Here is a 24915-nt window from a genome sequence, read left to right on the forward strand (position 1 = left end):
CACCCTATAGAGAGATCAGCTAGAAGAAATTACATTGTAGAGAGTTCAGTTACAAAGAAACCACCATGTAGAGAGTTCAGCTGCAAAGAAATCACCGTGTAAAAAATTCAGCCACAAACAAATTTCCCTGTAGAAAGATCATGCAGTTAGAAGAAGTTACCTTGTAGAGAGTTCAGCTACAAAGAAACCATTCTGTAAAGAGCTCAGCTACAAACAAATCACCTGTACAGAATTCACAGCTACAAACAAATCACCCTATAGAGAGATCAGCTAGAAGAAATTACATTGTAGAGAGTTCAGTTACAAAGAAACCACCATGTAGAGAGTTCAGCTGCAAAGAAATCACCGTGTAAAAAATTCAGCCACAAACAAATTTCCCTGTATAAAGATCATGCAGTTAGAAGAAGTTACCTTGTAGAGAGTTCAGCTACAAAGAAACCATTCTGTAAAGAGCTCAGCTCCGAACAAATCACCTGTACAGAATTCAGCTACAAACAAATCACCCTGTAGAAAGATCAGCTAGAAGAAGTTATCATGTAGATAGTTCAGCTACAAACAAATCACCCTGTAGAGAGATCAGCTAGAAGATGTTACCTTGTAGATCCTTCAGCTACAAACAATTCACCCTGTAGAGAGAGCAGCTAGAAGAAGTCACCTTGTAGAGTGTTCAGTTACAAAGAAACCACCATGGAGAGTTCTGTGATGAATATATGTATTATATATATAATTTGTATATTTACTGATAAAATCAGAAATATTTAAAGTACATTTGCTTCATCTTTTCTTTTTCCTGTGGCAAAGAAAAAAGGATAGGTTAGAAAAGTCCCAAAGCCTGCCTAGCCATAGGCCGGCTTTGGGGTATACAAATACAAAAGAAGTGAAATCTAATCCAAAACAGCATAGCTGTAAAAAAAAGAGTGCAGCCCTCAAAAAGGCTATGGTGAAAAAGATGTGAAATCCAAGGTGGCGGCCAAGAAATGGCTGTGATGGTAGGTTAATGGTGAAAATTTTAATAATGACAATTCAGGTGAATTTTGTGCCAAGACCAAGCGGCACCAAATTCATCTGAATTGTCGTTATTAAAATTTTTACCATTAACCTACCATCACAGCCATTTCTTGGCCGCCACCTTGGATTTCACATCTTTTTTCACCATAGCCTTTTTGAAGGCTGCACTCTTTTTTACAGCTTGGCTGATTTGGATTAGATTTCCATTTCCTTCAAGATAAAAAGTAGTACTATGGATGCCAAAGTGTTTTAGCAATTTTAGGAATACCCGTATGATAATTGACTGCTACGAAATTGAATGCCAACGTCCTTCTGGATTAATGAACTCGTCTGTGACATACTCACAATACAAGAGCCGTAATACATGGAAGATCCTAGTGAGATGTACACCAGCAGGGCTTGTATGCTTTGTATCAGAAGCACAGGGAGGACGGATTTCAGACAAAGATATAACAGAGAAGTCTGGACTACTTGATTTTCTTGAGCCAGGTGATGTCATTATGGCAGACAAAGGGTTTGATATCCAGGAGTCCATTGCCGAGAAGGGAATTCTTTTGAATGTCCCACCCCATTTGGAGTCCAGACATAAACAAATTCCAGCTCTAGACATTGAGAGAAAAGTTTTTGACCACCTAAGTTTTCTTCCATAAGGTACATACATATGTACTTCATGAAAAACATTTTACACCAAAAAGCAGTACAAATAACAAATCATTATACTGTAAGGAAATTACAGTGTGTGCGTATGCTATGTCAGTAAATTTTAATACACAAGAAATATCTACTCAACTTTTCCAAGTTCTTGTAATATTTTACCAGACAGAAGTTCTGGTATTACATGCTGTAAGTAAAACTGCTCTAACTTTTCCAGCAGATCCATCCAGTAGTCATAGTTAGCCATTATCCGGTCAACTAATACCGTGTAATTACTAAAGACAACAAAATCACACCATTCTACATCTAACAAGGCCATTTCACCTTGCACCTGTGCATAATAAGCGTGATCATGAGGGAGGTGTAGCAAGCCATCATCACTTCTATTCTCTGGATGTTTTTCTGCTATTTCTGTGGGAGTCATTGAAACAGTGATGTGACCATTGATACTATAAGGGCACTTAATCTCCAAGCATCCACGGTTACAGGTGTCAACATTTCTACAAAGTACCTTGCCATCTGAGGAGGCTCCGATTAAACTTCTGTCTGCCATGAGGTGCAAGCCACTAGCTTCAACTTCCATATCCTCTCCACACCTTTGCCTGTCTTCAATGTAGAGCTTATAAGCTCTATCTTTATTGTTTTTTCCCCAACGAATTTGAGGTGGTACCTTCATCATTGGTCCCTTGTATCCCATTATATCCTTAACCAGCCGTTGTGAATCGGTTGTTTGTCGATGTTTCAGTATTTCACCAAACCTAGAGCTGGTTAGCCTGCCATTTCGCATTGTTTGCCACAATGCATTGCAAGATTGGTCACGAGTAGCAGCTTCTATAGCTTCAACTTCAGTGCTCAACAGTTTAATGCTCAACAGAAACCATTGACAATCAATGGGTGTGAGATCAATAATTTTATTGATGGTAGAATTCAGGGAACCATGTAAAAACAGCACGTGACTCCACAGTGAGACATCGCCAGGGTTACTTTCCGAGTTTGGGCCATCACACCAAATGTGTTGCAAGCCTGAACATGGCATGGACTCTCTGATACATGGAATAAAATGATCAACTCTTTCCTTCTCAACATCTCCTTGATGCTCCACAGCACGAGAATCAAAAGTACTCCGACTAATTCTCTGTAGTGGCAAATAACCATAACTTGGCTTTACAAACCGCATGTTGCTAGAACACTCTGGAGTTACAGACTTCTTGGGTGGCTGATTCCAAGCCATAGGTTTGGTTGTTTTTGATACCTCAGTTGGTAGATCCTCGGCATTGGAATGGTGCTCAATAAAAAATAACAATGCCGCAATGTGATTGCAGGCCTGACCCAACCTACATAAAATAGCAAGCATAATATTAACTTCAATAAAATGACTCAAATAGCTAGATAATATTGTATTGGTCCTCATAAACAAAGCACTATGTATGATTACCCAGATGTACAAGTACATCAGCCAGAAAGCACATCTCCATTGTCACCATTGAGAGGAACATAAACCTCTAACGGTGAGTCACACGTTAGAGAGTAGTAGACATATGCTCTGAAGTACAACACTTTTAGCCCCTTCCTGCTGGTTCTTGTGGGGTATTCATATACCCACACATTCTTGACGAATCCATCAAAAAAAATTTTGTAAGCTTTAAGAGATCTGAAAGCTTTCATTGATAGCATGTGAAATGTTTTGTCTCTACCGTAGACTAGGTATATCAACACATTCATAAAGGTAAATTCCACTAGCACTCCAGCAAGCTTTTTCGTCCAGTTAGTAATGCTGGAAAACGATGGAAGCTCACGAATATCTTGCTTCATCTCATCTGTGAGGTACGAAATGGCACCAGTATCATCAGAATCACCACCTTCGTCTTCCTGTATTGCTCCAATGCTTGCCATACACATTAAACGCTCGATGATGTCTAGCTAGCTTTCAACCAGCACCGGTAAGGCGAACTCGTAGATCTTTCGCTATCAATTTTAACCCTGACAACTTTTCCTTAAACAGTAATGATTTCAGCGTTTCGATTTCATCCGTTGATAGCACTTTCACTCGCAAGAGAAGTGATCTAATAGAACTGTCCGCCATATTGAATTTACTTTCCTACCAACGTGCGTAATTCCGTAATATACGGGATCTCCGTTATACTGGGAAAAGGTCTATAGAGCACGAGAGGTGAAGTCAGTTTTGGATGATTTAGCTGCCCTCCAGTGGTCTAGAGCTTGTAATGACACATGGAGGGTATCGATGAAATAATAATTGACAACCATTGGCACAAACTGTCCAGGTAAATATTTTTCCATTGCTCCAGTGGGTATTGTGGCTGCAGAAGCATTGGAAACAGCTAGAAGGCCCGATATAGTTCCCAAATGTTGCAGAAAATTTTGACAATCATCACCCAGATGGTGGGAAGTCTCAGATCCTTTCCAGACTTTCAGCATAGACAGACTATGCACCCAACCTTATCACAATACTGTGAAGAATATTTGGCTTTTCTTGTCTCAGCTGGTAGGGCAGCTTGAATTCAAAAGTTCGTATTTCATTTTGTAATTTTTAAAATAAAGCAGCCCTGTGCCGCGGATGTAGCAAATCATTTGCTTACTGCTGTGTGTACTTTTAACTACAACTCTAGATAAGATCTGGATAAGTAGCAAGTTTCATCTGGTCCTTTGTGTGAGCACAAAAATTTAAAATAAATTTTGCATCTCGTGAGATACAAAAGGCAATATTTTTGTGAAGGCCAACAATTGTGCATCTGGTTTCATGGTGGATCTAGCAACAGTATACTATGATGAACATCCCTCATTGGTAGGGGATTGATTTTTAAAAGTTGATTTTTTGATTTGCAGACCCTACTGTATGATAAGATAGACCAAAAATTATAATTTCATAAATTATAAATTATGCTGGCATAATTTTTATAAATTATGTTGGCATAATTTTATAAATTATGCTGATATAATTTTATAAATTATGCTGATATAATTTTATAAATTATGTTGGCATAATTTTGAGAATAATAGGTCACTAATTTTGTGAGAGTAACTCTGTAATTATAGAATGGATTTTAGAATTATTGAATGTCCATGGGAATAATCAGTGGAATTAAGGGGCATGTCTTTTCTTGATTAGCTAGCTAACATTATTACACTGAATAGGGGTTGATATACTCAATAGAATGGTGATATACTCTAATAGAGCAGTCAGATCATACAATCTGCGGCCAGCATCAGGGATTTAACTGCATGATTATATGCAATTCTGAAGCTTTTACATCTTATTCCAGTGTATCTTCTTCAAGTCTTTGAACATATTGATATCATTATCTACCAAACACTGTATGTAGGCAGGTGCGGTTCTAGAAGATTTGCTGGCTGGTTTCCAACTCAAAGTCATCAGTGGTGGGGTCGATTCTGAGACATTCCAATCACAACTATTTTAACTAAGTAATGAATAAAATCCATGGTTAAATCTTACCACTCTAAGTGCACAAAGAAAGATTTGATGCATTATTTAAGGTTTGCAGAAGTCGTAATGCAAGGGCATCAGAGTAGGTGCAACCAGTGAGGCCAGTGCCTCACCATTTTTGGCTCAGTGAAATAAAAAAATTAAACTTGATGAAGCCAAAAGTAGTTAATATGTAATACTTGGCATTAATTTAATGGCAATAATGGACAGAAGCAACACTTATCTAACCTGTCTTTCACTCAGAACAGCTTCATGTCGACTTCGTCCATATTAAGCACCTGTAAAAATAATTACCTGCTTTGGCTTTGTCTCTCTTTGTAGCTGCTTTGACACTCTTTACTGTTATTAATAGACTGAAACGCAGTATTATGGAGGTGCTTTTTGGTCTGTCTCCAGAGAATACTTGCACATCTACAACGAAGCATAGCTTAGCTCAGTCAGTTATCCTCCTGGAACTGAGACACCTGTGTTCAAATATACTGGTGCAATGACATTGTGAAATGTGCTCGCCTGGAAATCAAAGACGTATCACTGTGCTATGGCCGCTTTAGATTATGGAAGAATAAAAGTAAGACAGAACGAACATATTGTATGGTTATCAATATGTCAAAGGTTTCTTCTTAAGTAAATTTGAAGTGTTTCTGCGAAAAAGTAGGGCTGTAGCTGTAGCTACATTTCTGCTATGCTTGGCAGAAACCATCGGGCAGTCAGAAAATTCTGCTGAATTTTTTTTTCAAAATTCTGTAGCAATTTGACAAATACGTATTGAATTGATCGGAAGGTATTTTTGGGTTAAATTTTACCCAACCAATGCTGTCATGAGGGGAAATCTATGAGCGATATTTTATTACAGGCCATACCCACATTTCATATGGCAGTGAATAATATAGCTAGTATTGTTGCTATTTCAGAAGTGCATATATCTTAAGAACACTAGCAGGAATGATATCTGGGCCAGATGTCTTGTTTATATGCAATGAATTGAAAGAGCTGTAGTATTCCATCGATGGATAAAGTCATAATTATGCGAACGTGTCTGTGATAATAGAGTATGAGGGCACATAAAAGTTGCCTCATTTTTCAAGTTTCCATCGCCCATACCTTTTTGTACCATCATGCTATGGACTTGAAATTTTCAGCATGTATTAAAGTGCTTTATACTAAAAGTTGCACAGAGTAAAACACTGTATTCTTGTACTGACCTGCAGGGTGTAGTTTATGTGCACATGTTCTATTTTCACAGGCCCAGTCACAAGGGCGTAGGAACAGGGGGCCAGGGGGCAGGCCCTCACACTATTTTCAAAAGCATGTTTTGCCCCCCCCCCCCCCCCCACTTTTTGGGTCAAGTAGCCAAAGCTATACACGCACACACACACACAAATACATACCTCCATGTGAGAAGCCATACAACAATCATGCAAAATCGCTCTCTGGGGTGTGGAATCACCAGTCCACCACAACTGTCAACCCATTCATTGTACAGTATTAAACACAAAAAGCGCGTGTAACTTTATTTCTGTTATGCTTGCACGTGATATCTGTTGTTCAGATATTTCCTGGATCCCGTGCAGTGAGAAGGTTAAAGAGTACTAGAAAGAGTGCCACATCTGTGACATTATATGATGTGGAAAAGATTTAACTCAAATTGAGGCTGAAAACAGGTCTAAGGGCAGTCTCACTGTAGTGCAGGAGTTGCAGACTACCGACGATTTATAACTAGAAATTATGAAGACTTTGGTGAAGTAGATTTATTAAGTAGTCTAAAGAGAAGCGTACAAGGATGCTGAAAATGAAAGTGGCCAACCGTGAACGTAGTATGGTATTTATGTGATCTACACTCAGTTTGGGAGCTCCTGCGCAAGCAGACATCCCAGTTTGTAGTCCCTTAAAGGTAATGATGTTTCACTTTTCAGATAACAACTATATATTAATGTTGTAATCCTTGTAGTGTGAAGTAGCATAAAGAGAAGACCTTCACGTGAACATGATTTCTCACATGATATAGCTATACATGTATCGAGCACATGCAGTAGGTGTAGAGGAGCATAGCAGCCATTAGCAGGATAGGGAGTGAAGAGATAGCTATGCAGTATAGGTGTAGGGCTATTAGCTAGTGATAACACACCCCACAACACCTTTATATAAATGTACGTATGAACTGGGTACAGAGGAGCTGTAACAATGGAGCCTGTGTGTGTCTGCATGGGTGTGGATTAGTTTATGGTTAGCTGGTTATGGCTATATTTGGCCCCCCACTCTGAAAATCATTCCTACACCTTTGCCCAGTCACATAATATGTGACCGGATTTGCGAAATGGGGTCTTCCACACCGGATTTGCGAAAAGGGGTCTTCCACGCACATCCAATTCTTATGAACTTGGGAGATAATAACTTGGTGTTCAAGTAACATGAAGTCCTGAAATTTTCTACATCCATTAACCTATGTCGGTGCTTACCACTGACCAAGTTTCAATTTGATACCTTTTTCCAACCTGAAGTTATGAATTGTCAAAGTTTGTAAATTGGATGTGTGTAGAAGACCCCCTTTCACAAATCCAGTAACATATTAAGTTATGGCACTCATCAATGAAATGCTTTATTTCTAAATCAGTATATGAAAATGCAAGTCAGTGACATTACTGTAAACGGTAGTATGTACTTGTTAGACACATTCTTGGCAAGCAATCAAAAAGCTCCTGGTAGTCATAAAAAAGATGATAAAGTTCTCATATATTATCTCTAAGTGCATGTGCCTAATAACCAAGGTCTATGGTAGCAATCATTATCCAAAATTATTGGCATAATTACCACATTGTTAGTAATTATCTAAACCAAAATAGCCAAGCTGTAAAAAAAAAAGAGTGCGGCCCCCAAAAGGCCAGGATGAAAAAGGATGTGAAATCCAAGGTGGTGGCCAAGAAATGGCTGTGATGGTAGGTTAATGGCAAAAGTTTTAATTATGACAATTCAAGTGAATATGCATTGCTTCCTCTACTAGGATTCAGCACCAATCCACCTGAATTGTTGTAATTAAAATTTTTGCCATTAACCTACCATCACAGCCATTTCTTGGCCGCCACCTTGAATTTCACATCTTTTTTCATCCTTGCCTTTTTGGGGGCCACACTCTTTTTTCACAGCTTGGCTGTTTTGGTTTAGATATCACTTCTTTTTGTATTGCAAGCCACAACGCCAGCCATTAACTGGCTTTGGTGCTTCCTTCTAACTTGTTTTTTTTTCTTTTCTGCAGGAATTGTGGAACAAAGGAAGAAATTTGTGTACAGCTTTTTGTCTGATTAAAAATATTTGTATATTTAACAATGAAAGATAATCACATACTGTAGGTAATAAGGTGACTTTTTGTACATACCTGAACTGTAGCTGAAACTCCCATTGTTTGTAGCTGAAGTCTTTTCAGAGTGACTTGTTTCTAGTTGAACTCTCTACATGGTGATTTGCTTCTAACACATATTTCTACAGGGTGATTTGTTTGTAGCTGATCCCTATAGGGTAACTTGTATCTAGCTGATATCTCTACAGGGTGACTTGCTTGTAGCTGATCTCTCTACAGTGTGATTTGTTTGTAGCTGAATTCTCTACAGGATGATTTGTTTGCAGCTGAACTCTGTACTTGGTGGTTTTCTTTGTAGCTGAACTCTCCACAAGGTGACTTATTCTAGTTGAACTCTCTACACAGTGATCTTTTGTAGCTGAACTCTCTACAGCGTGATTTGTTTGTAGCTGAGCTCTCTACATGATGGTTTCTTTGTAGCTGAACTCTCTACAAGGTAACTTCTGATCTCTCTACAGGGTGACTTGTTTGTAGCTGAACTTTCTACATGATGGCTTCCTTGTAGCTGAACTCTGTACAAGGTAACTTCTTCTAGCTGATCTTTCTACAGGGTGACTTGTTTGTAGCTGAACTCTCTACATGATGGCTTCCTTGTAGCTGAACTCTGTACAAGGTAACTTCTTCTAGCTGATCTCTGTACAGGGTGACTTGTTTGTAGTCGAACTTTCTACATGATGGTTTTTTTGTAGCTGAACTCTCTACAAGGTAACTTCTTCTAGCTGATGTTTCTACAGGGTGATTTATTTGTAGCTGAATTCTCTACAGGGTGATTTGTTTGCAGCTGAACTCTGTATATGGTGGTTTCTTTGTAGCTGAACTCTCTACAAGGTGACTTGCAGCTGAACGCACTAAGCGGTGATCTTATCATAGCTGAACTCTCTACAGGGTGATTTGTTTGTAGCTGAGCTCTCTACATGATGGTTTCTTTGTAGCTGAACTCTCTACAAGGTAACTTCTGATCTCTCTACAGGGTGACTTGTTTGTAGCTGAACTTTCTACATGATGGTTTCTTTGTAGCTGAACTCTCTACAAGGTAACTTCTTCTAGTTGATCTTTCTACAGGGTGACTTGTTTGTAGCTGAACTCTCTACGTGATGGTTTCTTTGTAGCTGAACTCTGTACAAGATAACTTCTTCTAGCTGATCTCTGTACAGGGTGACTTGTTTGTAGTCGAACTTTCTACATGATGGTTTCTTTGTAGCTGAACTCTCTACAAGGTAACTTCTTCTAACTGATGTTTCTACAGGGCGATTTATTTGTATCTGAATTCTCTACAAGGTGATTTGTTTGCAGCTGAACTCTGTACATCGTGGTTTCTTTGTAGCTGAACTCTCTACAAGGTGAATTCTTATAGCTGAACTCTCTACACGGTGATCTTTTTGTAGCTGAACTTTCTACAGGGTGATCTGTTTGCAGCTGAACTCTCTACATGCTGGTTACTTGTAGCTGAACTCTCTACAACGTAACTTATTCTAGCTGATCTCTCTACAGGGTGAATTGTTTGTAGCTGAACTCTCAACAAGGTGATCTGTTCGTAGCGAACTTTCTACAGGGTGATCTGTTTGCAGCTGAACTCTCTATATGATGGTTTCTTTGTAGCTGAACTCTCTACAAGGTAACTTATTCTAGCTGATCTCTCTACAGGGTGACTTGTTTGTAGCTGAACTATCTGCATGATGATAGAGTAGCTGAACTCTCTACATACAAAGTGATTTCTAGCAGGTCTCTCTACAGGATGACTTGTTTCTAGCTGATTTCTCTGCAGTGTGACTTGTTTCTAGCTGAACTCTACATGGTGATATGTTCATAGCTGAACTCTCTACAGGGTGATTTGTTTGCAGCTGAACTCTCTACATGATGTAGCTAAACTCTCTACAAGACAACTTCTTCTAGCTGACCTCTCTACAGGGTGACTTGTTTGTAGCTGCACTATTTGCAGGGTGACTTGTTTGTGGCTGAACTCTCTACAAGGTGATCCTTCTAGCTGATCTCTCTACAGGATGACTTCATTCTAGCTGAACTCTTTACAGGGTGATTTGTTTGTAGCTGAACTTTCTACAGGGTGATTTGTTTGCAGCTGAACTCTCTACATGATAGTTTCTGAACTATCTGCAAGGTAACTTCATCTAGCTGATCTCCCTACGGGGTTACTTGTTTCTAGCTGATCTCTGGATGACTTGTTTCTAGCTGATCTCTGGATGACTTGTTTCCAGCTGATCTCTCTACAGGGTGACTTATTTCTAACTGAACTCTCTATAGGGTTATCTGTTTGTAATTGAACTCTCTACAAGGTGATTTGTTTGTAGCTGAATTCTCTACAAGATGATTTGTTTCAAGCTGATCTCTCTACAGGGTGACTTGTTTGTAGCTGAACTATTTGCATGGTGGTTTTTAGTAGCTGAACTCTCTACATACAAAGTGACTTCTTCTAGCTGGTCTCTCTACAGGATGACTTGTTTCTAGCTGACCTCTCTGCAGGGTGACTTTCTTCTAGCTGAACTCTACATGGGGATATGTTCGAAGCTGAACTCTCTGCAAGATGATTTCTTCTAGCTGATCTCTCTACAATGTAACTTCTTCTAGCTGATCTCTCTACTGGGTGACTTGTGTCTAGTTGTACACTCTACAAGGTGATTTGTTTGTAGCTGAATACTCTACAGGGTGATTTTTTTGTAACCAAACTCTCTGCAGGGTGGTTTGCTTGTAGCTGAACTCTCTACAGGATGATTTCTTTGTAGCTGAACTCTCTACAGGGTGATTTCTAGCTGAACTCTCTATAGGGTAATCACTTCACAGCTGAACCCTCTACAAGGTGGCTTCTTCTATCTGATCTCTCTACAGTGTGATTTGTTTGTAGCTGAAATCTCTACAAGGTGACGTTTTCTAGCTGAGCTCTCTCTTGTTTCTAGCTGATCTCTCTACAGAGTAACTTGTTAGTAAAGCTGAACTCTTTACATGGCGGATTTTGGTTGTTACACTCTCTGCATGAAGACTTGTTTGTAGCAGAATTTCTGCAGAGTGAATAGTTGGTAGCTGAACTGTCTACAGGGTGCATGACTTGTTGATAGCTGAACTCTCTTCGGTACGACTTGTTATAAATATACAGCGATATATTTGTAGCTGAACTCTCTACAGGGTGACTTGCTTATAGCTGAAATGTCTACAATATTAACTGGTTGCTGCTGAACCCCCTACAGCATAAGTTGCAATGTAATAGAAGTATATAATGGAGTAATTTATGAACTAGCTGAATGTTCTATTAGGGTGACTGTTCTATTATTTGAGTATCTCGATCTCAAATTTGCTACACGGAGTTGGCTTTGGAATCATAAGTCAATGGTTTGTAAACCGATTGTTCTGTGATTATGATATTATTATTACTGAGCAGTCAGCCCTGCTGGTGTGCTCAGATAATACATGCAACACAATTGCAATAATGGTTGTAGTCCAGTTCTAAAAATATCAGCATCTGCAACTTCAATAAGATCTACTGGTAAAGAGTTCCAATCATAATTGTTCTTGAAAAATAACTACTGCAAGGACTTTCTACAATGACTATTCCAGCTACATACCCATTTTCAGCTCACTGCTCTAAGCGGTTTGCCTGGTAGGCATGAAAATTATTGGTATTTTTATTCACGAATCTCGATCGCGCAATTGTTACACATCTTTGATTTTGTGCATGATCTTTATTTCGAGTGCTTTCAAACCACCAAAAGGCACTCCTACAATGGTTGATCTATCCACAAAGCGATTTTCAACTCATTCCATGAAGCGGTTTACCAAGAAGGCGTGACAACAAATTGATCTTGTTTTACGTGAATACTTGGTCATAAATCCATAACCGTTCATCCGATTTACACCAAATTTGATACTAGGATTCACCTTTGGACTTCCTTTCTGTGTGCCAAATTTCAAGGTGATCGAAATACGCGTTTGCGTTTTATAGCAATTTTTGCAAGTGTGCGAAAATACGAAAAAGAAGAATAAGAAGAAAAAGACAAAGAATAATTAACGACACCTTGGCTGCTCATATCTCGGAAATGGCTCGAGCGATTTCCTTTAAATTTGGAATGTGGACTCCCCTAGCTGGCGGTCAACTCTGTAGCAAATTTGGTTCCAATCAGATAAGGTTTCATCGAGATACAAAGGTGTGAAAATGACATTTTTTTCTTCCTGTCAATATAATTATATATCTTCAATGTGGCGTGCTGGCTTCTTGGGCCGCACAGCACACTATCGTGTGTTTTGATGTATTATCAATGTATTATATTATCTGACTGAGTTTCACATGAGTTGTTCCTTATAGGCATGTGTGCGCATACTGCATGGGTTACACAGTGAGTATGTGTGGACTCATTCTTATTGGAGGTTTTAATATTGCAACTGGTCTGGTCGTAACTATGGGAAAAAACGTAACTTGTGAAAACTTGGAGGAAGGTGTGTTGAATTATACTGGAGAGAGGTAAATTGTGCACCGATTGCAGTTAATTAATGTGCATATATTTAATTTCAGCAAAGATTGTGCAGACATTTATGTTTCTAATTATCTTAATGATTCCCATCCTGATCGCCTTATCCAAGTGTACAATCCTTTGACATTTATTGAGGTAAAAATATTATTATATTATTGCAGCTATTATAGGTGTAACAAAATCCAAGGGTTACTTTGGTCCCTTTTCTATTACACCTTATTTGCTGTAAGTCATTGTTGAAGTCTGAGTCCTTGTAACTAGGTTAGGTAATCCTAAGACTGCAGCACAAGTTGCTGTCAGACCTTCAGTGCTGGTCACTGTTAAGCAATAATAATAATAACTAGTATATTAAAATTTATAAATTTAACAATGAAGTAAGAATCCAAGTGATAAAAAGTAGTGAAACAAGAGATGAACAATGGTAGCTATTACAGTATAGCTCAGTGGGAAATCCCTACTTTGGAATTGAACACAAAATAATTCTTATACCATGCCAAAGTAGGGAATTCCCACTGAGCTATACTGTAATAGCTACCTAGTTTCGCATGGCCAGACTGCTTTTTTTCTCTTTGTCATTGGGTAGTGAGAAAAAGGGTCTGATCCGTTCAAATCCCACACTCATCTTGACACTACCCGGATAATTGGGTAGTGTTAACCAAAGAAACGTTATGCATCTTTAAATAGTAGCCGCTCGCGTCTTTGATGTATCACGTTTCTTTGGTTAACACTACCCAATTTCCGGGTAGTGTCAAGACGAGTGTGAGATTCGAACTGGACCAGACCCTCTTTTCTCCCTACCCAATGACAAAGTAGTGGCGTAGCCAGGAAAAATTTTTTACCGAGGCAAAGTTTATGCATTGACCTAATTGAGAGGATCTGCTTTTGACTTAACTGATTCACAAAATTACTTTCAAGTATGAGTGGTACAGCATTTGCAATGAGTGGTACAGCATTTGCAGGTTGATGACTATCTGGTTGGACGGAAGAAAGATTCAGGGCATTTTTCTACGTGCCATAAGTAATTTGTTAAGTGCTACAGTATATAACTCCCATGCTTCAATTATTAGACTGTAGTTTAATTGCATTCAGCACAACTTACTCCGGAGATATTTTGAGTGGTCAGGTCATCCAGACTGCAATGGTGGTCATAGTCATGCACACTATCCTTTTTATTGATCTGATCTGATGTTTAAGTCAGAGATTATTTCTTTCATGTGATGCTCAACTGCATGTGCTAAGCATATCAAGCTAGGGAGTCTGGAGGCATGCTCCCTCAAGGAAAATTTTGAAAATAATTATATATGCTTTGAAATGGTATGTGTATGCTATATTTTTTATTGTAACTGCTAATGCATATGATATGCATGAACAATTAGCTCAATGCAATCCCATGCAGTTGACTCATTGGAACTTTTGAAAAGTAATGCAAATTAACATAAATGTGACTGGATTTGCGAAAAGGCGTCTTCCACACACATCCAATTCTGTGAACTTGGGAGATCATAACTTACTGTTCAGTTAACATATAAACCTGACATTTTCTCCATCCATTCAGCTATGTTAGTACTCACCCCTGACCTAATTTCAGGTCAATAGCTTATACCAATCTCATGTTATTGATCATCACAGTTGGTAAATTGGATGTGTGTGGAAGACCCCTTTTCGCAAATCCAGTCACAAATGTAAATGAATTAGACCAAGCAGTGTAACGAGAACAGTGGCTATAATCTGTACTGAATGCTCTATTAGAATATATTACGATGACTGCTCGATTAGAGTATCTCGATCTTTTTACAACTGAATTCAACTGAGTAGCTGAAAGTGGTCCAGTACCATGTCACCATGGGCTCCAGCCCTGCTTAGTACTACAGCAATAGATTCTATTGTGTGTGGTACAGTAATGCTGTCTAGTAACATTTGAGTAGAAAATCCGGGGTGCAAAAACTCAGGCCTGCTCAGCCTGTTGTTGAGCATTTTTACCGAGGCAGTTACCGAGGCAACTGCCTCGGTTGCCTCAATGGTAGCTACGCCACTGCAAAGAGAAAAAAGCGGTCTGACCACACGAGACTAATAGCTACCATTTTTCATCTCTTTTTCACTACTTTTTGTCGCTTGGATTCCTACTTCATTGTTAAATTTATAATTTTAATAAACTAGTTTGTTTAGTTTTTTGATAAAGCATACAGCTAGCTATAAACATGTGAGGGTGACTGCTGTATTAGAGTATCTCAGGTCAGCCTGCAAAAGATCTGTGCATGCCCCAAAAGGGGTATGGTCATCGTGGTTTTGATCAATTCATAGTATTAGACTAGAGAATCTCGAATCAGCCTACCAACGTGAAGGTGTGTGGTCACAAATATAGCTAACATAAAAGAGGCGTGGTCTCAATCAATAGATCGATAATACGTAGAACAAAGAATGGGCGTGATGTCGTGACCTATCGTGGAGTACCGGTACCTCCCTACTCTGCTCCGTACAGTAGCGTAGTCTAAGCGCCTTAAATAATTTTGTGGCGTCTATTATGCTGCTTAAAGAAAGTGTTGATATGGAAAATTAACGCCTCGATATGGTTTCATTGGATGAAGAAGAAGACAAGCAACCGGATTGAAGATAAAAGAAAAGACAAGGCGCACAGGGCATACACTCGTCGGAACCCCAAAAGGCACATCCCACCGGTGAGTTTGTTGTTGTGGCTTAAAATGGTGACCATTCACTGCTTCGTTTGGGCTCTAGGCTTGCGACTGTGGTCAGTGAGTGAGTGAGTGAGGCAGTGAAACAAAATTTCGAGTTTTGACAATTTTTTTAAAATTCTATGTAGGATTAATAATATGAGAGCTGCAGCTAATAGTACGAAAGGTCTGATAAATTCCAGGTTCAAACAAAACCATCCATTTACGAACATTGCGTTTTATTACCAGAAAACAATGCCCAATTATTTTCAAATTTATGTATAATATACCTGTATTCGTTAGCTACCAATACCCAGAAAATGGTTTCGATACCTTTAGCATAGAGGGAGTACAGGCATCCTACTTTTCTCCTTATAAATACTACTCACGTAGTAGTCTCATTATATACACTATAATACAGTAGAAGAACGTAACCTAAAGGTGAAGAAGAAACCAAAGCTGAACCCAAGCCTAACCATAACACTAATGCTACTTTTTGCGTCCCCTAAAGTCAAATGCTCGGGGAAACTACTAGACGCGAAAATAAACCACTACCAAGAAAGAAAAACCCTCATTTTTTATGATGATATTTGTAGTGGGCCACTTTTACTAACATATAGGGATGGTCAAGAGGTTGCTTCTCCTTACTTCGCTTTTTCACTGGTAGTGGGTAGTTAGCAGCGGTAGCACAGTGGAAAGCCCACTGACTACAGTTCCAATAGTCCAGGGTTCAAGCCCAGGTTGAGTTGTGTGGGGTTTTTATTCATTTAGTGACCCTTTTTGTTTAAGTTTTACTGCTGGTTCAACAGCGAGTCTGGCTTATTGAACCAACTTTCAGTTCAGTAACCACTACCTTCTTTCTTCTACCTTATATGGGTGCATAAAGATGCACGCTATTATCAAAATTTTGCTTCTTTATGCACCCATGTAAGGTAGATAAAGCAATGCCCTTTAAATTTTATTGTTGTATTATTGGTGGGCCACCTAGACTAACATTTTGGGATGGTCAGGAAATCGCATCTCCTTACTTCATTTTTTCACTTTTTTGCATCTCCTTTATTTAGGGGCTAAAAATGCATCACAACGACAAAAATATCCTTGATATCAACTTCACAGTACAGTTCTATACATGCAAGGTGTTTGTTTACCGGTTTCTGTACTTTAGCACTGGTGCATTTCTTGCAGAAACATAAAATCTACTGGTGGGCATCAGCATCGAAACTGGGTTGGGTCATCTGGTTCAACCGGGTCACATTTTGTCCGGGTCAAACCCGCAGTTTACAGATTATCCGGGTCTGACCTGAATTGGATCACGTGAGAAACAAAATTGTTAGTTTGACGACGTGGAAACTTATTGACGCTAGTCGTGCAGCTCTTTCGTGAGCCACGCCCACTTATCACATTGCAAACAAATGTTCAGCCATACCCATTTATTAGTAGATGCAGTCTGTAGCACAAAACCGTGTCCGTTGCTGTCTGCAAACTTACATGGAGCCACGCCACTAATCGATTGTTGTTGTACGAGTTGTATATAGTCTAGTCTTGCAGCAGGATAAGTACTTTGTGAGCCATACCCTCTTTAAATATATTGGGAAAGTGTAATACTAGGTATATTGAGTATGAGGCATCACGTGATTCCATGCGGTCGTTTGATTCTTGATTCATCTTGCTAACTTATCGAATTCTTGCCTAAAAGCTGTTGTACCATGGCCAGGAAATTCTACTAATGGTACCCCAAAAGGTTTGAACTGTGTCCTGTTGCTGTCGTTCGTTTCGTCGCTGTTTTTGTTGCCCGAAGGGTGGTCTTATTTGGAATACACGATGGGTAGAGGGAAGCAGAAGAAAAGGAAGCATATTCCATCTACCAGTTCAGCTACCAGTTCAGCGGAGAGAGAGATTTGTGTGTCTTGCAAAGAAATTGTTGAGGATGACGCGGTAGAATGTCATTGGTGTGCAAAGTGGCAACATATAAAATGTGCAAACGTGAGTAAGTCTCATTATGATATGTTAAACACTTGCCCTGATCAAATTGTGTTCTTTTGCTGTGTATGCATTGTCAAACTACCTACAGTCTTGGGAAAGTTTAATGGAAGCAAAGACACCCAGTCCACTGTAGACGAGCAAATAAAGTATTACAAACTCAATTAACTGACCTGGCAGCCAAAATGAATGATCAAATTGATTCTCGCTTCCAGTAGCTTGAAAAAAAGATTACAACAAACTTACCTAGCAGTAATTCTGTGACGCAGTCCTTGCCTTCTGCTCATGAGCCTGATAGAACTGTTACTGCTATCTCAGCTTCACAAGTAATTAATGAATACAGAGATAGAGAAAGCCGTAAATTAAATATATATAATCTTACACAATGTTTCTGAATCAACTGAGTCCACTACTCGCATTACTCATGACACCCATGCTGTTGCCAACATTGCTGATAAAATTGGTATTGGATCAGTTGATGTTTCTAGCACCGTGCGTCTAGGCAAAATAATAGAAGGAAGATCCCGACTCCTAAAGGTCCATCTTTGTAACCTTCAACATAAACATCTACTATTATCAAATGCTAAAAAGTTGAAGGGCCTTTCAGGAGTTAATAAAAAGATCTATATCACACCTGATCTCTCTCTAAAAGAGAGACAGGATAACAAGTTATTGCGTGAAGAATTGTTCAGACGCAAAAGAAATGGCGAAAGTGAACTGATAATACCTGGAGGACAGATTGTTAGTAAAACCCCACCTGTAAACAGTTCTACGGATACTACTCAAGCAGTAGCAGACCAGCAGCATGCGTAGCCTAGGCTATTCAGTCTCGGCTGCCTCTAATGGATTTTCTGACCCTGACCAATTCCTTTCTGACCCTCTACATGACAAATCTAATCCAGTAGTTTCAACTTTTAAATCTTTAAAATGTTGGTATACAAATGCAGATTCTTTGTCCAATAAATTAGATGAACTTAAAACCAGAATCTCAGTTGACAAACCTGATATTGTGGCTCTTGCAGAGATCAACCCGAAATTTGGTGAATCCAATGTAGAACTTAGTATTCAAGGATATAACACTTTTTGTAATAATTTTCAACCTCACAAACGAGGACTTTGTATTTTTGTTAACTCAAGTCTTCGTGCTTACAAGGATGATGTTTTGTGCTCTGTGGTATATTCCGAGTCAATTTGGTGTCGTATCTCCTTATCCGGTAATGACTGCTTACTCTTGGGTGTAATTTATCATTCCCCTAACAGTGACTCACTAAACTTTGACCACTTGTGCTCCTTGTTAACACAAGCTGTTGATACTGGTGTGTCTCATCTATATACTTGTTGTCGGTGATTTTAACATGCCCTACATAAACTGGACATCTCTAACTGTCACACCTGCTAATACTTACAATGAGGCCTTTTTAAGCCTATTGGATGACCTATATCTTATCCAACATGTCACATTTCCCACTAGATTTAGAAGCAACCAAGTGCCTTCCTTGCTGGACCTTATATTAACCAACAATGAAAATACAGTGTCTAGTATGACCTCTTTATCGCCACTTGGAAAAAGTGATCATATTGTTATAGAGTTTGTCTTTTTGTGTTATTGCACAGTGGAATGCCATAGCGTATCTAAATACCTATATAACCGTGGAGATTATGTATCAATGACTAGAGATTTATTGAACACCAACTGGGAAGTACTCTTTGAAGGACTCAATACTGAGAAAATGTGGCTACTTTTCCACTCTAAACTGTTATTTCTTATTGACAAATATGTTCCTACTCAAACGTTTGAATCTAATTCTAAACCTAAGTGGCTAAATTCTTCTACTCTTAAAGCAAATAAACAGAAACATAAAGCATGGAACACCTATAAAGCCACTCACCATCATGTCGATTATCTTTCCTACACCACAAAGAGAAACATTGCCACTGCTACTTGTTAAAGGGCTAGATCCAATTTTGAACTTAAGCTTGTTGATAGTGTCAAAGAAAATCTATCTGTGTTCTGGAAATATGTTAGAGAGAATGCAAAAGTGCGTTGTGATATCATGTCCATAAGGAAAGGGGATGGATCATTCACCTGTTCTGATCGTGAAACAGCTCAATGTTTAAATGATTTTTTCTCTAGTGTATTTACTATTGAGCCAGAAGCAAATCTGCCATCTTTACCAGATAAATCTATGGGCCACCACTTAGGCAATATTACCATCACACACTGTGATATATTAACTGAACTCAACCGGCTTAAACCAAATAAATCTTGTGGCCCAGACAACTGTCACCCACGTGTGTTGAAAGAAATCAAAGATGGACTTATTTTACCCCTCTATCTCCTATTTAATAAATCGTTACAGGAGTCCTCTTTGCCTTCATGTTGGAAACTAGCAACAGTCACTGCCATTCATAAGAAAGGTGATATAAATCTTCCTAGCAATTATTGTCCAATCAGCCTTACTTCAATGTTTTGCAGAATGCTTGAGTCAATTATTAAAAATAGGATAATGTCTTACTTCCAAGCAAATGACTTCTTTTGCAACGAGCAACATGGGTTTCGTAGCAGGAGATCTTGTGAGACGCAGCTATTGACTGTTATAGAACACTGGACTAGGTGTATCGATGATGGAACTAGTGTTGATGTTGTGTACCTAGATTTCCAAATAGCTTTTGATAAGGTTCCCCACAGACGTTTGCTGACTAAGTTAGAAGCATATGGTATTAATGGCTTGGTACTTCGTTGGATTAAAGCTTTTTTATCAAACAGGAAGCAACGAGTAGTTGTTCGTGGAGCACTCTTTGAGTGGTCTACTGTCACTAGTGGTGTCCCGCAGGGTAGTGTGCTCGGTCCCATCTTATTTATTATATATGTCAACGACCTACCTGACTGTATACAGAGCTATTTGGGTATCTTTGCTGACGACACAAAACTTTATCGCCCCATCTGCTCATCTGAAGATTCCTCCATTCTGCAAGAAGACATTGATTCCGCTTTGTAATGGTGTGACACATGGCTATCCTTCCTTTACCTTCCTAAATGTCACTACAGCACAATTGGACATTCTTCATCAAACGCAGAGTATTATTTCCCATCCGAAAATGAAGCAAATATGATCTCCATGGTTGTGGAGAAAAAAGATCTGGGTGTAGTATTTGATAAAGATTTGAAGTTTACATCTCATGTTAATCAAATTGTAATGCAAGCTAACAGGGTATTGGGAATTATTAAATGTACCTTTGCCTCCAGGGATGCCAACACAATAAGATTATTATACGTTACTCTTGTTCGCCCAATTTTGGACTATGCGTCAACTGTCTGGAACCCTCATCTTATGAAAAATATCCGTAAATTAGAAGCAGTTCAAAGAAGAGCCACAAAATTTATACCCTCTTTCTATAATTTGACATACTCTGAAAGACTCCAAGAACTTAATCTACCCAGCTTACTTTACTGTCGAACCAGAATGGATCTGATTATGACTTACAAAATCCTGAACAATTTAGTATCTGTGGACAAAGACTATTTTTTTACTGTTAATACCAACCCCACCCGATCAAATGGACTCAAACTTTACAAAAATTGCTTCAACACTGCTATTAGAGGGTCATAGTTTTTCACAGAGAATCGTCAATGATTGGAACACCTTACCCCACGAAATTGTATCTGCACCTAATGTACTGATCTTTAAGACTAAATTAGATGTATTTTTATATGACCGCTGGTTTGATTTTATTTAAATGTATTTGAGATTGGTTTTTATAAGACTTTGTCTTCCTTATACCAATTAACAAATAATAATAATAAAGTATATGTGAAGCCACACCCAATCGCTGTCTGTAGCTACGTGGAACCAAATCCACTGACTGATTTTAAATTATAAACTTACCGGTTTAGTTATCACATAACTACTCGTTTACTCAATATGTTAAGCGAATGTTAAAAACATAGTCTCGCTCGCTCGAGACTAGCCAAAGCATAGCTCTTAGTGCACGCCTCGGCTTTAATTAATCCGGGTCTGACCCGGATTGCTATCAGGTCATCCGGGTCAGCAGTAGTGACCCGGTTTCAATGCTGGTGGGCATAACTGAATAAAAAGTAAATGGCATTCCAAAATACTGCCAAATATCAAAAGGCTTGTACTCCCTCTATGCTAAAGATATCGAAAACATTTTCTGGTCGTTGGTAGCTAATGAACACATGCAGGTATATTATGCATAAATTTGAAAATAATTGGGCATTCTTTTCTGGTAGTAATACGTAATGTTCGTAAATGGATGGTTTTGTTCAAACCTGGAATTTATCAGACCTTTGCATACTATCAGCTGCAGCTCTCATGCTATTAATCTTACATACCTGATTATTGGAGGATAATCACTGCTTAGGTAGGCTACTTTGTGGTATAGTACCTAAGCTGTTGGATTTCCATGAAGTGAGTGGCAGCTATTCAAAAACCATAGTGCCTGATAATTTATAGTTGACTCTATTATAGTTACTTACATGTAATTTATTAAGTTTATTGACGTTTAGTTTGTTAACTAATCATGTACATTATACTCGTGATTGACATTTGTACATTATACAATAATAATAATAATAATAAGCTCACACCACAAGTGGCCACGCCCACCGCTAATGCTAATCACGAAGTGCAGTTGAGACAGGCTGTAGAGGAAGAATATTGAGTTGTATACTACTGTAAGGTCTTTTAGCAGCAGCTAGATCTTGTTTGTGTTGTCTCCAGCTGCTGTGTCTTGTTAAATGGATGAATAATAGTGTCAACATGAGAAATTCTATTTGCCAAAGGGAGCCAAAACAAAAACTAGATTAAGCTACTATATGCACTCAAATTTATGCCACCTACATAATATGTAGCTATAGCACCATAAAATATTCATCAAATCTTCGAATGTTGCATTCAAACCTTCGAAGCATAAAATCGACATTCGTTTATGCCCTAGAAACAAAACACCCTGTAGAAAGATCAGCTAGAAACAATTTATCTTGTAAAGAGGTTAGCTAGTCACAACTCACAAGTCACCCTTCAGCTAGAAACAAGTTACCCTGCAGAGAGATTGGCTAGAAACAAATCACGCTGTAGAAAGATCTGCATAATCAAGTCATCCTGTAGAGATATCAGCTGAAGATAAATTACCCAGTAGGAAGATCAGCTTGATCAAGTCACCCATAGAGAGTTCAGGTCACCCTGAAAAGAGTTAAGCTACAAACAATGAGAGTTTCAGCTACAGTTCAGTTATGTAAGAAGTAACCTTATTACCTATGTGTTAATCCTTCGTTTTATTTATTCAGTATTATATATAAGTATTTAATCACACAAATAATTCATTCATTTTATTTATTCAGTGTTAAAATACAACAGACGAAAAGCTATTGCTTATTTTGTTCAACAATTCCTGCAGTAAAGGAAAATAAAACAAGTAAAAAGCAAACACTATTAATTTGTGGCTTGCAATACAAAAACAAAAATGAGTGATATCAAGAGTACATAATAATAGAGTATGGAGGAGAGTATCTAACTTCAGTGGATTCACCAAACTCACTGCGCTCAGACCTTGCACAATCAACTATAGCCACCAAAGGTGACAAATGGCTTGCTCTATGGAGGAAGTCTCTATGGAGGAAGTTGTAGCACTTCTACTACTTCAATTAGGAAATATCAACAGTTTTCTGTTCACTTAAAGGTATTGATTTATTACTAGAACTTTTATGGATTGAAGTAGGAGGGTTTGAGCGCAGTGTGTTTGTATGGATTATATTGAGAGTTAGACACTCTCCTCCCTCTTCTATTATTATGTACTCTTGGTGATATCCACCCCAAAAACACTGCTTCGCTGTTAACAACAGCTCAGTTGTAGAGAAAGACTTCATGAAAGTAAAAATAACTGGTAACTTGCACCCGTAAAAGTAACTGGTAGTTGAAATAGCTGATATCTGAAGCGGCCAAGAATGAATGTTGATATACAATTAATTGAAATTAACAAAAAGTTTAACATTGAACCTTTATCTTTCAGATGTGTTCTGCATTCACTCTTGCTGCATCCTAAATTGATTTCTTTTAACTTTAATTGGCTGGTAATTTGGCCATCTTTTTTTGCTCTAAACACTAACTATTAAAAAAGGTGGCCAGATTACCAGCCAATTAAAGCTAAAATAAATCAATTTAGGATGCAGCAAGAGTGAATGTAGAACACAGCTGAAAGATAAAGGTTCAATGTTAAACTTATGTTAATTTCAATTAGTTGTATATCAACATTAATTCTTGGCCCCTTCAGATATCAGCTATTTTAATTGCCAGTTACTTTCATGGGTACAATTGTTTACAACCAAGGTGCAGTTCTTGCATGGATTAAAAACTTTGGTAATTATATAGTTAGGTGGATTAAGATTGATTCTTGGCCACTCCAGATATCAGCTCTTTAAGTTACCAGTTATTTTGCTTTCATGAAGTCTTTCTCTACAACTGAGCTGTTGTGTTACATTGGGTTACATGCAGGTACTTGTAGCTTCTTGGACGCACCCTTTTTTAACAGCGAAGGTATTTTGGGGTGGACAGCATATACATTAACCTACTTCAAATTTTTAAATTGTGATGTTGTGTGTTTAGCTGTGAAATGCAAATTTCTGTCACTACAGATTTTAGCTTGGGCATCAGCAGGAGTGATAGCTTTTATGTTTCTAATAGTGCTGATCACGTTTATGCTTTTAGCATTATTCAGTAATCTCTGTTGCTTTTGTTGTTGGATGGTGAAGTATAAACTCAAAAAGACAAAGAAACGGAACAGAAAGAAAGCAGCCAGGAAGACTGTGGAGCTTACACTTATTAATCCAAGAATAGATGGTGATGTTGACCATTATTAGCAAGATACTTAGAAAGTTTGTGCATACATTGATATTATTAAAGTTTGTGCATACATTGATATTATTGAAGTGTACACATCTAACAATTTCATGTAAAATCAGTGGCGTAGCCAAACCCGGGCAAGCCAGGGAATTGCCGTGGCATCAGACTTTTTGCCCCACCATCAGCTACCTAGAGTAATTAAAGACGTGGGCTGGTTTTAGCTACTGATAAAGTTACTTAAATTTTCACTGTACAAGAATAAGTATAGCACAACTAGCACAATACTCACCGTATTTTTGCCAATGGTTTTCTTTCTGGTTAAACAGAGATGGGGTTATCCAAGGGGTTTTCCCTATGAATAACTTGATTGTGTACAAATAGAAGAGGCAATAAATAGAAGCAAGATAAAGTTATTACGAAAAAGCCGTGCAGCATTGTGACAAGGAGTAAAGGA

At 38.4% G+C, this 24915-nt stretch overlaps 1 protein-coding gene across 1 annotated transcript in view; it reads left to right on the top strand.

The window, feature by feature from the left end:
- Window positions 1-24552, top strand: part of LOC136263550 (uncharacterized) — a 52965-nt gene extending 28413 nt beyond the window's left edge. Inside the window, exons 2-4 of the mRNA XM_066058159.1 lie at window positions 12787-12942; window positions 12994-13087; window positions 24254-24552. Coding sequence (XP_065914231.1) covers window positions 12787-12942; window positions 12994-13087; window positions 24254-24478 — 475 coding nt within the window. The 3' untranslated portion in view covers window positions 24479-24552. The remainder of the gene's footprint in view (window positions 1-12786; window positions 12943-12993; window positions 13088-24253) is intronic.
- Window positions 24553-24915: the final 363 nt, after the last annotated feature.

The sequence above is a fragment of the Dysidea avara genome, chromosome 8 (genome assembly GCF_963678975.1).
Source record: "Dysidea avara chromosome 8, odDysAvar1.4, whole genome shotgun sequence".
NCBI classification, from domain to species: Eukaryota; Metazoa; Porifera; class Demospongiae; order Dictyoceratida; family Dysideidae; genus Dysidea; species Dysidea avara.